At 42.6% G+C, this 17,598-nt stretch overlaps 1 protein-coding gene across 1 annotated transcript in view; it reads left to right on the top strand.

Annotated features, from left to right (window-relative positions):
- Positions 1-14,718, top strand: part of ppm1h (protein phosphatase, Mg2+/Mn2+ dependent, 1H) — a 34,632-nt gene extending 19,914 nt beyond the window's left edge. Inside the window, exons 4-10 of the mRNA XM_073472292.1 lie at positions 1,702-1,814; positions 1,954-2,038; positions 2,253-2,371; positions 7,750-7,813; positions 11,154-11,261; positions 13,561-13,712; positions 14,068-14,718. Coding sequence (XP_073328393.1) covers positions 1,702-1,814; positions 1,954-2,038; positions 2,253-2,371; positions 7,750-7,813; positions 11,154-11,261; positions 13,561-13,712; positions 14,068-14,215 — 789 coding nt within the window. The 3' untranslated portion in view covers positions 14,216-14,718. The remainder of the gene's footprint in view (positions 1-1,701; positions 1,815-1,953; positions 2,039-2,252; positions 2,372-7,749; positions 7,814-11,153; positions 11,262-13,560; positions 13,713-14,067) is intronic.
- The last annotated feature ends 2,880 nt before the right edge of the window (positions 14,719-17,598 follow it).

Below are 17,598 nucleotides of genomic sequence, written 5' to 3'. Positions count from 1 at the left end.
TCAACAAAACGTGAAGAAATGACGTGAAAGACGTGTAGCCTATGTATTTTTTTGGTTAGCATGCTAATCAGCTAGCATAGTAAACACCAACAGTGCTCTGAGCTCCCAGTCTGGGCAGTCAGCTAATAGGACTCTAGGCAGCTAACTGAGCTAAATAGCTTACAGAAGCTACTGTTAGCAGTTATTTTGGTGATATGCTGCCCCCTATTTGTTTGGAGTATGACAGGTGGCCAATTCTTACACATTGCACCTTTTAAATCTTTTTTGACTTGATGATTACGTTCATTATTTTTGACATAATGGCTGACGTGGTCCCAAACAGTGGCAGGATGTGTGCTGTATGTCTGGGCATTGCATGTCTTTTTCTGTCTGCTGATTTGGCTCAGTTGTTAGATTCTTCCTGGTGGAAGTGGAGAGGAGAAAGGTGTAGATGTTTATGCAGACATTTTCATTATTAAAGACTTTGCCTGCAGCAAGAGGTATTGGATACAGCGAGGATAAATATGTATGGCTCACTGTGGATTCATAATTCATTCAGGGTGAAGGACACATTTGTTCACCCTCCCCAGCACACACACTCACACACACACACACACACACACACACACTACATGTATCCATCCTCTACACTCCGTCATGCCCTCTCGCTCATGAAAAATGCGTACAGCAGCAACAGTGTGTGTGTGTGTACGTGTGTTTCTATCACTGGAAAGGACGTTGGAGTGCACGCATCCAAACACATGCTAATTCTGTTTTGTATGATTTCGCACACCATCCAGTCACACACATGCAGGAGTGTGTACACTAACTTTGGTATTTGCTTCCAGCTACAAATACGTATATTTATGCACACCACCAATCCACTGCTGTCAGAGACACTTACTGTACACACCCACACACACACACACACACACACACACGCTGTCAGAGTTGTGATCAGATGGAGGTCGTCAGCAGTGGAGCAGAAGGCGATTTGATTTAGTTGGGGTAACATCCCTCATGGGAAAACATGTTAGGGATGGCCTCGCTGCAAATGTGTCCACCAACATTTTTCATCCCACTCAATCTGTTGATGGTGACGGAGGGATGCGAGGGAGGCGCCGGCGGGGTCATCCATTTCCTCGGGATAACTTCCTGCTTCTGTTTTGTGATTAGAGGCCCCTCAGGAGCTGTTAACAGCAGACCAACAATAGCCACGGAGAGCATAAAAGGGTTAAAGCAAGTATGAGCAGCTTGGTTCAAATTTATGTTGGCATTTTGATTAATTCGCTGACAGGTTAATTATTCATCTAATTAATGAACTGATAGCACGGGTTTCTCAAATCATTTTTTTGGTTTAATTAGCAACAAATTAATCTGGGCTAATTAACTGGTGTAATAACCAGCGGTCCCTCCAACTTTCCCTCCAATCCTTTTGGTCTCCATTCCGTTTTATTGCTCCTTGACTCACGGTGCTTTTGATAAATGAATTCATTATGTCGCTATAATTAATAATAGCATCGTGGCGTGTTTTAAGTATCAGGGCAATATTTTCCTCAGTATCAGGTTCTTGTTTAAATGCTATGTGTCTCTGTGTGATAGGAAAAACTTTAGAGGCTGTGATGATTAAAAACATGATTATGAGCGGATGACGGTGGGTTTGGATTATGGGCTCTCATCACAGGATTAATCTGTATGTGTATGTGTGTGTGTGTGTTTCAGGATGTGCAGATAGAAAAGGAGAAGGCGGTTTACAACATCTCGGGTGGCTGCACAGCTCTGGTGGTCATTTATCTGCTCGGGAAGCTCTACGTTGGGAACGCCGGCGACAGCAGGTGAGAGGCACATACACACAAATTGACATGTAGGCATCTCCTCTCTGTCGTTCACCTCCGGCTGCCCGGCAGCAAGCAGGAGCGACAGTTTCCCAGCTAAAGTAAACAGACTTTTGTTTTGTCTGCTCCTCTCCCACAGAGCTATCATTATCCGGGCCGGGGAAGTCATCCCCATGTCAGCAGAGTTCACACCGGAGTCAGAGAGACGGCGACTGCAGTTCCTGGTAAGAAAGAACATTTCGAGGCGACTCTAGCGAGAGCACAGCTGTCAGATATTACAGAGCTGACCTCCCCTCCCGTTGAGACGCTGACGCTGTCTCTCGTACACTGCCTGCTCTCTTTACCAGCTTAATAGACTATGGAATTGTTTTTCCCATCCCCTGGGCATGTCAATCTTCTTCTTTGTCTGTTTCCCCCGCCCCCTCCTTCATATCAAAGGCCTACATGCAGCCGCACTTATTAGGGAACGAGTTTACACATCTGGAATTCCCAAGAAGAGTCCAGAGGAAGGAGGTGGGGAAGAGGATGCTGTATCGTGACTTCACTATGGCCGGATGGTGGGTAGAAAGATTCACTGATTTTTTTGGACTGATTTTCTGATTGGATTAATCTGTTGAAGTCAATGCACAAGTGACATACAGTACATACTGGCAGGATATTGTTTTTTTCCCCCGATTTTGCATTTTCCTTAAGTATGTGTGACAGTAAGTTCTCTTCTGCCTTCCTGCTAAATTATTTAAAGCTAAAACTGTTAAATTTTTTACATCCTTACACTTCCTGTGTATCTGGTAGAATCCATTCATGAGCCCTCCGAGAGAAATGTGTGTGAAAATAATTTCTGCTACCAAGCCTCATGTAATTATGCCTTGCTAAAACATTCATTTGTGACTTTCTCTACGTTTGAATGATTTTCTATAATGTACCCCCGATGAAAATAGTCAATAGGAGCAATCTCCTGTCCATTCAGTTTGCAGCAGTCAAAAGAATTCAAAGGTTCACTGTGAGATGAAGGTCCAAGAAGTGGCCTAGACATTTCTGATTCAAGAAGGTGAGAAGGAATATGCGAGCAGAGGAAGAACCAGCTCTTTATTTGTCTGTTTAGAGTCAGAGATCAAGGAAGATGGTAGTGTGAAGTTAGATAAGATGATAGTGACATGGCCAGAAGGTAGAAAATCTAATTAAATTTGTGGCGAGTAGCTTAAAGTAATACAGTTATAATTACAAACACTCCTAAGATCGAATGAGGTTAAATGCAACTTATCAGCATTCAAAGAAGATCAAAGAAGTGAAGCTAAGTGGTCTTTAAAGCAAATAAATGTGTACATAAATTCTACATGAAGTATGGAAAAATTACTTAGACTTAACATTAATGTACAAACCTGATTCCAAAGAAATTAAGATGTTTTGTTAAATGAATAAAAACAAAATGCTTTTATTCGCTCACACTGCTTTTGTCCACAGGGGGCCTCAAAATCAACACAGACGTTCCTTGTGGCTGCCATTTTCATTGCAGGACTTTTCCTTGTACAGGAGTTTTTTTTTTTTTGTTTTTGTTTTTTTACATGGTGGTTTTAGTTGAATATTTCGATATTTCGTTGACCACCGAGTCAAATAGTATAAACAGCAAGTATAATTATGCATGCTGTTGCACCATTTTTACCAGCTGTGACAGCGTCGTTTGTGTCACCGTCATCATGAAAAAATATGGCGCTGGAGACACCTGTTTTAGCAGGAACTATCACAGAAACAGTTTTGAGTACTTTGCCGGGTGTTTTTATGTCTGTTTGTGGACAGATTATTTTCAGAGTGATAGCGTGACCACTTTTGAAGATGGCCATGGTCTGACCCATGAGTACTGCATAATGTAATGTAGTAATGTAGTTATGTACTGAGCACCCATGGGTCAGAACCTGAAAATGTTGATGGGCGTCATGGCTGGTGTGATCCCATCAAAGGTACCCAGAGAAATCCACAAGTTTATTCAAGGTAATGGCGTATTTCATTTTGTTGATCGTTACTACTTACGGGATAGAGAATCAGAATGAGACAAAACCACTAAGGTGTTACCTCCTCTCTGAACACTTAGATTTTCATCAACAATGGTGGTTGTTCAATGATGCAGATCATGTGTGTTTACAGCCCGACTACATTATTGTACACTAGCTGTAAGCTCGCGTTAACGGCCAAACCAAGAGTGTTTTAATTCAGTACTCAACAGAGACTCTGGTTTTCTCTCTTCGTTTCCCCTCTCCTCTCTGGGATGTCTTCATGAGGTAAAGTACATTTCCCCTCCAGCTCTAACATTATAGTACAGAAATACTGAACCATGGAGATCACCTTGCTGCTGCAGTCGGGTTGATAAACAGAAGTGAAGATAAATTCACTTTTTTGAAAGTGAAAAATTTGAGATGTGTCTGGCGCTGCACCCGACTCTCTAGCGAGCTAATCGGTAGCTACGCCCCTTGCTTTGCCTGGCCCTCCATACTATTGCTCCACACGCAACACTCTTCAAATGTATTTTGTTTTGTTTTGATAGAGAGCCCCCTAGCGGCAGAAGCTGTACGTTTAAGATGGAGCTAATTACTCGAGGTTGAATCTGTTACTCTATTTTATAAGCTGATCATGTGTTTTGGATGTGATCTCTTAATAGAAAAACTGTATTTCAACATTGAAGCCCTTTGTTGTTTTCTGCCCCCTGTAGAAAATGTGCTCTGCATATATACGCACTTGTGCATATAGATACATGAGTTATAGGTGCAGGTGACTGAGGAGAGATGAGCCGTATGTTTTCTGACACAACCTCTGTGCGGCTGTGCTCTGCGGCGCCGCTCGGTTCAGCAGATGTAGGTCAGTCAGCGGCTGTGTTCCTTGTTGGGCCCAGAACTCTCATCCTGCTGTCTGCCTGCTTACTGTCTCAGCAGCGCAGACGGCCTGTGATGTATTTTTAATCAGGTTCTACCCATAACCCAGTTCTGCTCATTTCACCCGAGCTAAGTCTGGGTCTTAAATTAGTTTCCAGTCAGCCGCCGTGGCTGATTGCTCTGATGTGTGTGGGTGTGACTTAAGTGTGTCATCTTGTATAGGTGCAGATCAGATGCTCTATAGGTTCAGAGGATCTGGTTGTTTTTTATGTCTCTGCAGCTTTCTGTCTGTACATGTACACTCTCTATGTGCAGCCAGTGTGCCCACATACTGCGTGTGTGTGGGTGTAAGCTGCCATCCAGTTCCCTCAAAGGCAGCCATGATCAAGGCCGCGCTCTAATGAAGGCGTACAGGTCCGCAGCCCACCTCTCTCTGTGTTCCTCCCCCGCTTTCTTTACCTCCCCTCCCTCGGCCACTGTGAGTGTGTGAGCCGACTTTGGCGACGCAAGCTGTAATGGTGGACGCTGTCCAGGATGGCGGGCGGTTTTGTTTTGTAAGACGTCCCGGAGTGATGGATGTTGAGCGGTCGGCCATGTCCGACATGATCCAAACGCCACGGAACCGCAGCCAGCCAGGCGGAGGGAAGGTGGGGTGGAGAGGACAGAGAGAGGGGGAACAAGAACAAATGAGAAGGAAATTGCTTCAAAGACAGAGAGAGATGGAGGAAGAATTAGAGATAAAGAAGGAGAGGAAGGGAAGATTAAGGTTGGTAAGATGTAGAAAAAAGAAAAAAGATGGTGTGGAGGGCAGTGATAAACGACAATAAACGGCACCCACGCCCACCGGGGTGTCTGTCCTCCCCCTGATCCTAAAGACAATGCATGAGTGAGGAGGGTGACTAACACACACCTTCATCACTGTCATACATTTTCACTCCTGCTCCTCCTTCTCTGATAGCTTTGTGCTTGGTGACTGAGGCCTACAGCTTACATTCAGAGAGTCGCTGGGTCACTGCCATTCACCCTGGCCTCGCTTTGCTCCTGAACGCACTGCTCAATCTATGAAAAGCCCATCAAGGTTGGCCAAAAAGTTTATTTGAACCCAACTGTCAATTGCTCCAATTTGTCTGACTCATCCAGTGCTGACACAGGCCTGCCACAATGTCACCTCGAAGTCTGCCGTCGGGTGTGTAGAGATGTCTATAATAGGGTGTGTGCGCGGATCGGGACGCTGAGAACACGGCGCTTATGTTTCCCTGTCAGCCCGCTTTGCACCGAGCAGAGATGACATCACTCCTCTCCTCTCCTGCCTGCTCCTCGTCACCTGCAGAGAGGATGATACAACCTCCCTCCTTCCCTGCCTCCCTGCATCCCTCTCTTCCTCCCCCATCCCCCACTCTCTCTCTCTTTCTCTGCAACGTATCAGGCGTCCAAACAGCCCTCGAATGTGAAAGCGCTCAGTGTTGTGGTCAAACACTGTGGCCCTTGAGCAGCTCTCCTCGCCTTTTTTTTTTGTGACTCCGAGCGGGAAGCAGGTATTCTAACAGGATTAATGTGTATCTCTCTCTTTCTGTCACACACTTGTTATCTCAAGTCTGACAGGATGGATTGGCTGTAAACACATGTCTCCAGAGGGAGAGTGTCCCCGACAGTAGGCCCTGAGGATTTCAACCAAGACATCTTTGAAATAATGACATAAAGTGTGTGTTTTTTACAGCAGACTAACACTTCCTGAAGGTGAAAGTCACTAATGAAGGTTTGGAGTGATATGGCAGCCGAAATGGTGTTTCCTTTTCTTTAAAAAAAAAAGAATAAACGCTCGCCCCTGTTCAATTAACGCCTGTTTTAATGCTCAGTTTGACTTCTACATCATCAAACTGCTGTTTTAGAGGTTTTTCCACACCATGGATATTGCAAACATTAGCGAGGAAGCTGTTCCACGCACCGTTATTTTGTGCTCTCCGCTCAGAAGAATCTCGGGCTGCACACTGTATTTCTGTGTTTGTGGGCTGAGCTCTCTGTGATAGTCCTCGCTGTTAAAAAAGTGCTGAGTGCAGCAGTATAGCGCTCGCCTAAGGTGGAAACATATGGTCTCTCTGAGTGGAACCAGCAGTAATGTAAAAACCATCCCGGTCCCTGCTAATCTGCTTCACAGCAGCTGAAATACATTGGATAAGGTGTGTGGGGCTGGCCTGGGTCACATGAGAGTTGCAAATAACACTTTTAAAGCAGCTTATCGGACTAGATAGCTGTTATTTTCCCTTCAAACTGTTTTCTTTCTCCATTTCCTCTGGAATATAGTATAACCTAAATGTTCTTTGATCCAGGTAAGGACTCTGACTTCAAACAGAGCCAGATCTTTCTATTCGCAGCACCTGGTGTGAGTTGTGAATGGAAAACTTTGTCCTGGCAGCCCTGCTGGAAATTGGCTCAAATTTGTAATGTTTATGATGCTGTATAGTGACACAGCTGTCCATCTGAAGTAAAACTGTTCATGGGTCTTCTCACCGTAGAGGTGAAAAGTGTTTAAGACCTGACATGAATACATCCAGTAGTAGAGCCTTTCCTTGTACTGCAGATTTGTCTGGTCCCAGTCTGAAGATGGTAAATTATTCATTAGTTGGGGAATTTTAAACACTGCTCTGAGAGCAGGGGAATGTAAACGTGGATACTCTTGCATCATTCAGCTGCTTTACGTCCAGGCTTTCACATGTATACATGCAAGCATGCACGCACACAACTGCAGCAGGCAGTCACAGAAAACCAACAGCAGTCCAAGAGACGTCCATAGACGTTTAAGTCTTTGTCACTAGAGACATTTTTAAAAGAACAGACAGAGAGAAAAAAAGAAGAGAAATGTGCTAGGGATGTGTGTCGTTCTCTTTGTGATGTCTGGGTGCATTTTTTTTCCTCACCGTCTCTCTTTTTCCCTCCTAGCATACTCTTTCTCTCTGTGCCAACCACCTCGGCAGCATGGCCTGCGGGGGGCGCGGAGGCAATGTATCTCCAGGGCACGTGTTCGCTGCCTGCCATAAACCAAAAACCCATTAAAGTGTCCTCTCTCCTCTGTGCAGGGCGTATAAAACCATTGAGGACGATGACCTGAAGTTTCCCCTGATCTACGGCGAAGGGAAGAAGGTAAGAAGTGCTCGGCGGCCACTTGCTGACAGAGTTACTCCCACGGCCTTGTGCGCCTCGCCTGTAATCAAAGCTCGCCAGGGCACCATTAGTCAGCCCCCCCATCCTCCCCTTGTCACTGTGTGGAGGAGCCAGCTAGTGGAAAGCATTCCTGGCCACTTTTCCAACAATCATGCACCAAAACATCTCTGCTCTAATGGATTCTGCTTTTATGTCCCTCAGCAGGTAAAACGTAGCACTGACACAGCCCTAGGTCGAAGGTGGAATTCCCATCAGAGCCCCCCTATTTGATGAAAAAACGTGATGAAAGATGAATGAGAACTGTCTAAAAAGCGACTTATGTTAATTGCAATACAATGTGGCTAAAACACTGATGTGCAGCTGAATTTTGTCAGAGTGCCGACACGAGAAAAGGTCAAAAATTCAGCACACTGCTCGTGACATTTCCCTTTCCTTCCGCGATGCTGTGCATGTGGTAGTGTTCGGCACCTTGTCCTTGTTGCATTGGAAAGGTCAGATAGGAAACATAATAGACGTGAATATGTTCTCACCGTGGCCTTATTCAGTCGTCTGTGTAACACAGACAGGCAGTAGATTTATGTCTGACTGATGACTGGGGCAGATGCCACCTCACCGTGCTCTCCGCCTGCAACCACATTCGGTTTACCCCTTGCACAGTTGGCCGTGCCCACGTCGCGTCCTCTCCCTTTGAAGTGAGGCGTGGAGATGGATGGCTAGATAGAGCGAGGGGGGCTTTGTGCGAGGGAGAGGAACGCCAGAGCACTTCAAAGACCGGTGCGCAGCCTGCTGGGCCCCAACGCTCAACAATTAATCCCAGGATGTTTCCTCTTCTCTGCCGGAGGAGCTTTTGCCGCCACTTTGAAACGCTTTCCTTTCTCTACACCTCTCTGTCTTCTCTCTTGTGCTGCATACTGATCCATGCTCCTTCCTACCAGGCCTCACTCGCCCTCTCCTATGTGCCGCCGTGTCTCATACACTGTACAGTAGATTCAATTAGCCCAGTTCCCCGGTCCTGTGCCAGCAGCCATTTTTAGAAGCGTTGGTGGCGATCTGTGCAGACGGTAGGAGTCAAAAAGAGTTTTGTACATCTTTCAAATGAGTTTGAAGGCACCTGGGGCTCGGGGAACTATCATTAGGCACTCACAGCACTGGAAGATGCTGACGATGAGCTTGTGTTTATTTACTTAAATGCTGCTCATCCATCCAGATAAAGGTTCCCACTGGGAGTAGCCTGTATCTGTCAGTGAAATGTGGCCAGGGATGTGTCATGCAGGTTGTTCCTCACAGTTATCAGGGATGAATGCAATAGGCTTACAGAAAGTTCACTGAAGTCATAGAGTATTTTAATGAGCTAAGTCTTGACTTCATCCGGGGAGGATTCACAGCGAGGAGTATATATATGCTCTTTGTCAAAAATATCCTGCTTCACAGTTGCACACTTGTAGCTCATTAGAGCAGTTTGGGCCCAAATTATGTGCTCAGGAACAGAAACCGACACAGCTGTCAAAATGTTCTTTAGCTACTTATCAAAGCCTACTCAACATATCAGCTTGTTTCCTCAATTCTGCGTCTCTTGGCTCAAAGGTGCAATATGTAAGAATTGCCCATCTGTCAAATTCATGCTCCAAACAATTAGGGAGCAGCATATTACCAGAGTAACCGCTAACTGCTGCTACCTGTAGTGGCTTTTTTGCTCATTAGCACAGCTAGCCGTGGCGCTAACACTACTATTAGCTGACTCTGCCCAGACTGGGACCTCGAAGCACCGAAATGTTGGTGTTGTTTACTATCGACTATCGCCCCCTGAGGTACAGAGTGGCTAGGGGCAAGCTAGCTGGTTAGCATGCAACAGTGCTCCAGTAGATATCTCTGGAACACAGTACACAGACGTGTACTGTTTTCTATTTCTTCAATGTTCATCTTTATAAGTTTAGTTAATTTTTGAATGTGTACTAAAATTAAAAATCTTACATATTGCAACTTTAAAGATCCAGTGTGTAGGTTTTTTTTTTTTTTTAGCTAATTGCTAGGATGTTGGAGCGTAGTTACATCACTAAAGGGGGTGAGACAGGACAACAAACACAAGCAGTCAAATGAGCAGATGAGTTTTAAATGAACCCCCAGGTTAGCTAGATTTACTTGGAAAAGACAGTGAGGGCGAACTGTAAAATTATGAACAAAATTCCTTCCTTAAAGATCTCTGTACTTGCCTAACTATAGTTGTGCGGACACAGTTTTCTTGTGCATTCCAGCTGTAGTCACCTAAATGTTTATCTCCAAATGTTGCCCTGTCTGAATTTGCTGTAGTGATGAGGCCCACAGCTCAGAAATCACTTTGGTGTATATATTATATAGATGTTTTTGTGTGTAAATGATTAATATTTACCAAAAATACCAAAGGTTTTGGAATTAGAACAGCAGATCGCCTCAGCTGGCAGCTATAATGGCTGCAATGAAATCCTTTGGGGCAACTCTGACTGTCAAAGTTATGTCCACTAAAAGTGCTTGTGTTTGGCACTGACAGGCTGAGGTTGTTATTTTAGGTGTCTGACAACATTACGAGAACTATTCCTCCAGAGAAAGACCTTTTGTAAATGAATAAGACACATTTTTTCTGTAGCCAGAAACACAAGTCTCACTGACCAAGAAGTTCGCTCTGAAATTATGCAAGAGGCGAGTTGTTGCTGAGGGATGATGGTGGAAAAACATTAATTAGAGTTGGAGAGAGGAGTTTTGAGTTTGCCTCGAGGAACTGCTAGCTAGAATTTATTTCCAAAGTCTGTTTAACTGATTTTGAAAATCTAGACGCTGCAACAACCGTACCAACAAGATTTCAGAGCGAGACTTCTCCTCGATCAAGACTTGTGTTTCTGGTTCCAAAAAGGATTTTATATTATTTACCAAAAAGGTCTATCTCCGTAGGAATCGTTTTCATAATGTTGTCAGACACTTAGAATAACAACCTGAAAACGAGAAAAGCACTTTTAATGGGCCTAACTTTGACGACCAGAGTTGCCCCAAAGGATTGGACATCGCAGCCATCGCAGCTGTGTTGCGGCTGCCAGTTGAGGCGATCTGCTGTACCGATTTCAAAACTTTTGGTACGTCTGAATCATTTACACACCCAAACACGTAATAATATAGCACCCAGGTTTAAAAACATTGGGATTTCCCCATAAGACTTCCTCTTTTGTCTTTCTGTTCTGTAAGGAAATATTAAATATTCTCCGTTGGAGAAGCTGAACCTTTAAAGTTGGTGTTTCCTTTGTTTGACTCACATGGAGCTTCTGCTTCCTCACACGTCTCTGATCCTTTGCAGGCTCGTGTGTTGGCGACCATCGGAGTCACCCGAGGTCTTGGGGATCACAATCTCAAAGTGCACGACTCCAACATCTACATTAAGCCCTTCCTGTCCTGCTGCCCAGAGGTAGGCTCAACTTTGAATGTTCAATCACAGTGTGTACAGACAAATCCCCATTATTCTATGTACGTACTTTAACTTAGAGTGGTAATACTTGTAATAAAGGTTTGGGTATTTGCTTGTGTTTACTTACCCACTGTCACTTCAATTAATAAGTGATTCCTACATTTCTGCCGTTTGAATTAAACCATACGCACAGTATATTCTAGATGAGGGGATATGAACTATTACAATTAAAGGATGAACACACCACACAAAACAACACATCAGCACATTTGAGCATGATGACAAATACAAAACAGAATAATGGGAACGCATCTCACATCATTTGTAGCAGCGCGTTAAGAGTGTTACAGTATTTTATGGTGGATCTTTCCTTTTATTTTACCTCGTAACCCCGGCCTCCTGGTAGAAGCAGAGCGCAGAAGTAACGATGTAAAACGCCTTTAGCCATTAACAGTCCACGCTGTGAACTACGTGGTCAGCGTGCACATTAACATTCCCCACCGGCCGGTGCTCTCAAATGACTCCTTCCCTTCCCAGTGTCTACTGCACATGATTGCAGTAGACACGAAGACCATGAATTCTCTTGATCTTTAATTCATTGCCCTCCGAGTTCAGTCATAGTTCAACTTCCCTTTTGATGTTGTATTTCTTTTCAGAGTTTTTTTCCCCTCTGAGAGCCTTGTAGTCGCAACTGAGTGTAAACACACTGTTGGTATATAAGACATGTCAAACCTGAGCATTAGAGGTCCCGCTGGATGTTTAAGTGCAGTGAAAAGTAGACAATTACTATAAAGAGATCATCTGTGTGGGAGAGCGCCCTGCAGGGATTGTGAAAAACAATTCCTGCGAAGTAAGAATAACTCTCTCAGGTTATGACAAAAAGTCTTAGAGAAAAAACTTTGACGCTTGGAGTCATCAGATGATACTCATCGTGAGTTCAGACATGGGCGTTGGGTCAGCAAGCGAATGCTCTGGTCATCACCCCTCTTTCACAGATGTTGAAAATCCCTATTTTGAAATCGATTCTGGGAACTGTTGTCTCTTTCACGTATTGATAGCCTCAGTCCTTCTCCTTCTTTTTGCAAAGCTTGAGTTAAATCACAAGGTTTACCACAACATGAAGGCTCATGATCCAGTGTAGAGGTCATTCTGATTCCATTACAACCGCTTCCACAGCAGCTGTGGTCATGCTGTGCTCTTTTCTTAGTAGCCTCTGCAGTCATTTGGCGTGTCTGCTGTGAATAGGCGACTCCTCCACAGTAGCAAAGTAATTACTTGAAGCAACCGAACTATTGCATTTCGTGTATTCTTTTTCCAAGTCCAAGGCCACTGGATGTATTTCTCTATTTCATAGTACGATTTTGTTCGAGGATAGTAATTTGAGAGGTTGTGCCACACAAGAGTTGCCACAGTAACACCTTTTTCCTGCAATAGCTTGTAGAAAAATATATTGAGGATGATGATCCAAGAAAATAGGAATTAAAGGGTGATTTAAAATGATGATATACAAATAAATAAATCCTCCCAAGGTCTCTGTAAAGATATCCAGTGGTGTCACGCTAACGTGCATGTCTAGCATAAAGATGAACTGCAGACATTTTATTCTGGCGACTGGGTTCCCCAATTCCATGCTTATTCTGGTGTGTTCACTCTAGAATAGTGACAAAAAAAACCAACACAGTCAATGATTACTAAAAGTCACTTCATCTATAAATGTGCTGTTGATGTAAATACATTGGTCCAGGGAGATGGAAGAGCTGCTCACAGATTCAAACTAAGTGTAGATGAAATCAGCAACAGGAACAGTTGGGAAGCTGAGTGGGAAAAATGTTCAAGTCGGCCTCTTCAATTCCAAGTTGGACATATTGGGAATTTTTAAAACCAACGATTTGGCGAAAAGAACTACAGACATGTCGAGAAAACTGCTGGCAGAATGGCGGCAGCATCACTGGCAGTTACACCAAATTAAAATACAGTTTTGACACCAATACAATGAATTCAACTAATTTTAAAGGAGCCATACACTTTTTGTAGCTGCTACAAATGAATAACACAACAAAAGTAGTTCAGGCTATTATGGCTCTTTCTCTAGTTTGGCTAAAAGGTAAGCACCTTGGAATAATCTGATATGAACACAAGTCAAATGAGCATGTTTTTCCTTTTCTTCCGACAATGTGTGAATGCAGCCATAGCCTATTATGTGACATCTTCAAAGGAAGTTCATACACCCGGTCCAAATAATTCCTCGAAACCATCCATCTCTCAACCCTGTCCTGTTTCATTTCCCGTTCACCGTCAGGTCAAAGTCTACCCACTGGCGCAGTGCGAGCATGGAGCCGATGATGTTCTGGTGCTGGGAACAGACGGTCTGTGGGACGTCCTCTCTAACCAGGAAGTAGCCGAGGCAGTCACCTGTTTCCTGGCAAACTGCGACCCAGACGACCAGCACAGGCATGTCTCTCTCATCACCACGCAGCTGCAGTTACCATCAGGCCTGAACTTTCTCTCACCCCCGTCTTTATTTGCAGGAGGATGAGCGTTGTTATCTTGTTGTAATTATGCAAATTTCCAAACATTTAGATAAGTCGTCTCTCTGATGTCGAGGAAAGGCTTGTAAGGCTATTAACTGCGTGCTCTGACTCTTCTTCTCTTGTTTGCTTATTTCCGAAAGATCACCATAACATTCTCCGATTTTGTTGCGCTTCTTTTTTTTTTTAATCAACCTGCTTAGTCAAATACTGCATGATTATGATCAGATGTGGCTATATGACTACGCCTTAATCGCTTATCTATTTTATTATTTCAGGTATACAATGGCAGCTCAAGACCTGGTAATGAGAGCACGAGGGGTGCTGAAAGATCGAGGCTGGAGGATATCAAACGACAGATTAGGCTCTGGCGATGACATCTCTGTCTACATCATTCCCCTCATGTACGGAAACAAGCAGAACTAGCCAAGCTGCCAATCTACAACCACCACGGAAACAAAACCCTGCCTTGATCCCTCAACTTCACTTCTGCAGTTTCCCTTCATCCCTTGTGCTCTTTTAAAAGTGCTTTAGTGTGGACCTCCTCCTCAGCTGAGGGATCCAAGATGTATCTGGTCAGAGAGTTGGTCCAGGTCGTTTTCTCCTTGATCATCGTCAGTCTGGATGATCTCTCTCTCTCTCTCTTTTTTTTGTCTGGTCCTTTTTTATAGAAAAGAAACTGAATCGTGAAAGGAGCTGTTGAGGATTTGAGAGACTGATTTGTTTTTTTTTGTTTTTTTTAAATCTCGAGGAAGCCATCATGAATCTCGTCGTAGGGTTGAGAGCGTGGACTCTCACAGATGAGATGGTGACGTGCATCTCAGGACTGCTGTTACTAACTAATGCACAATATTTATAAATGTGAAAATTGTAAATACTCCCAAGTGTAAGACGTTTGATAAGTGTATTCGGTTGAACACCTGCACATTGTAAAAAAAAAAAAAAACTAACCTGATGACTGATGTCCTGCATATATAAATCGTACTTCCTCAGTCCCATGTAGAGCTTTCAAATTAGCCAAGTACAGTCATGTGGGATTGTTAGTCTGTTGTCCAAAAAAACACAAGCCTTCTCTAGACTAGACTTCTCTGTCAGCTGGTTCTCCTTATGCTGCAGTAGCTATTTTTGTTCAATTGTACCCCGTGCGTTGCAATACCGTGCTCACTATTAAGAAAAGCCTCTTGCTGTGAAAATGAGGAAACACATTTTTGAAGAATACATTAATCGGAGGAGCCACCTTCAAGATTTTTGTACCCACTACATGTGAGACTACCCCCACAATCTTATCATTGTTGAATCTAAATCTGCTTTTTTTTCCATTAATTTAGATTTAAGAAGGAATAACAAAGAAGTCTTTCTATTGCACTCATTCACCGTCAGCCATCTACCTCATAATTTTCTTCCTTTCAGTGTATTACACACCAAACATGTTGTTGTTGTTCTCTTCAAGTGGCTGTTTGCATTCATCATCAGCTGCTACGTGTGCCATTATTCACTTACACTGTTATGATTTGCTCATGTACCCGCACCATTTGTAAAATGCCTTCAGAAAAAGCACTGAGGCAAAAAAAAAAAGCTTCACAGGGAACTGTGAGGTTATACTGTCGTAGAAAATATATTTTTTTTATACATCACGCTCAATAATCCATGGAAGCCCTGTGGAGCAAGTGAAGAAAGTGTTTTCTCTCCTGTGTGTATGACTTCAGAAAACTTAAGAATCTTTTTTTCCCATCTTTCCATAAAAAAAAAATAATAATGTGGGAAACCATGTTAAAAAAATGTTAGCACTCAGTTTTACACATAAAAAAAAAAAAGTTTTCCTCCTGAATTTTTTTTCCCCTCCCAGTTGGTTTCACACATGAAAAGTATTTTTTTTCTCTTGAAAATATTTTTTTTCCTCTTGGTTTTAACACATGAATGTTTTTTTGTGTATGCAAAAAAAAATGTCACGCACATATGTGGAAAAAAAATCAGTTTTTCAAATGAAAAACTGATTTATCTTGGAAAATAAATGAATTGTTTTCACAGATGTAAAAAAAGAAATTAAGGAACTGCGAAAGATAATGCCAGCAAAAAAAATTTTTTTTCACCAGTTCTCAAGTAATAAACACAGAAGAGAAAACAATTTAGATCAGACTTAAAAAATGGATCACCAGAAAAAGAAATCTTCACTTTCCCTCAGGGCTTCCGTAAAACCCCATTATGAAGCCATTCTTTTTACCTCTTCTTAGTATCAGTTGTATATATTATCTGAATTAGGATAAACCCTTCGTCATGCATAGCAGGTGCCTCTAACAGTGAGAATCGCTCTGATCTTTAACGTGTGTTCCTTTAAAGGAAGTATAAATACGGTTAAATAGACAGCACTTACTTTATGTCTCTACAATCAATATTGTTCCCTGATTCAGTGGTCTTCCACAGTTTAGTTCGTTAAGTTTAGTTGTAGTTTTCAGCTTCTACTAATTGTGCACAAATGTTGTATCTTAACTGCTGTACGAGTGGCTGAAACTGGTGAAACGTGGAACAGAGTAACTTAATTTAAATGTACAAAATGTAAATAACCGTTTCAGTGGACACTTCTTTCTTTGACTGTAAGTGATGTACATCTTACTGAAACAAAAGACGTAATTTGTACCGTTTTGAAAACCGAGAACAGTGTAAAAAATGGTTTACATGCTCACTTTTCTGCTCTATTAAAAAATGATGACCGTTTCTGACCTTTTAACCTTCTTCCACATTAATCTGCTGTGTCATCGATTTAAAAAAAAAGTTGGTGTACTAAGTGGGTTTGTGATGCACTTGTATGTAATTCTACAATTTCTTAAACCGTAAACCAAAGTTGTGACCTGGCTGTCTGTGGTGGTAGAATGTAACTAAGTACATTTACTCAAGGACTGTACTTAAGTACAACTTTAAAGTACTTTTGCTACATTTAATGCTAATTTATACTTCCACTTCACCACGTTTAGTAGGCAAATTTTCTTGTTAAGACTCACTACATTTATTTGACAGCTTTAGTTACTTTGCAGATTTAGGTTATGAATACAAAATACTGACAAACAAAGAAAATGAGGATATATAATTATAGGTTAGCTACCCAGCAATATATAAAGTAATTAAAATAGCCCCACTATTACAAGTTGTGAAGTTTAAAGTGAAGTTTAGACATTGAAGTAAAACTTATAATTAACATAAAAAAAACAAAACAGAAAAAAACAGTTCTGAAATGAGCTGCTTTGCATGAGTACTTTTACTTTTGGTACTTCAAGTACATGTTGATGCTAATACTGTTGTACTTTTTTTTTTTTTTAAAAGCTCCTGTTAGTAAGATAGTTGATTTTCAAGTCTCATTCCCAACTCATCAAATACTGACGCTATTGGATGGCGGCCAACCTGACCTATGATCCCAAAGCATCAGTATTACTATCTTACTAACAGCATCTTTAAGGAAGATTTTGAAGTTAGCATGCTAACCAGGTAGCCCGGGCCTTTTCTTTGTTCAAAGCTCCTGTGCTAGAGGTGTTAACACCAACACTCCCAAGCTCAGAGTGCGGACCACTAGGTGCATGGCTAACCAAGCTAACTAGATAACAGCAGCTCTAGTTAGCAGCAGTTGGCGGTAACTCTGGTGATATGCTGCCCCCTGTTCGTTAGAATATGAGTTCGACAGGTGGCCAGTCCGTATATATTGCCCCTTTTTACTTAACAGATTATTTTGATACTATAGTATTGTGATTTTCACTTAAGTAGATCTAAAAACTTCTTCCACCGCTGTTTATCTGCACTATGTCAACTGCTACTTCATCGTA

Source organism: Pagrus major, chromosome 8 (genome assembly GCF_040436345.1).
Source record: "Pagrus major chromosome 8, Pma_NU_1.0".
NCBI lineage: Eukaryota > Metazoa > Chordata > Actinopteri > Spariformes > Sparidae > Pagrus > Pagrus major.
Note: the sequence above shows the minus strand (reverse complement) of the source record. Positions and strands in the feature narration are given on the sequence as shown.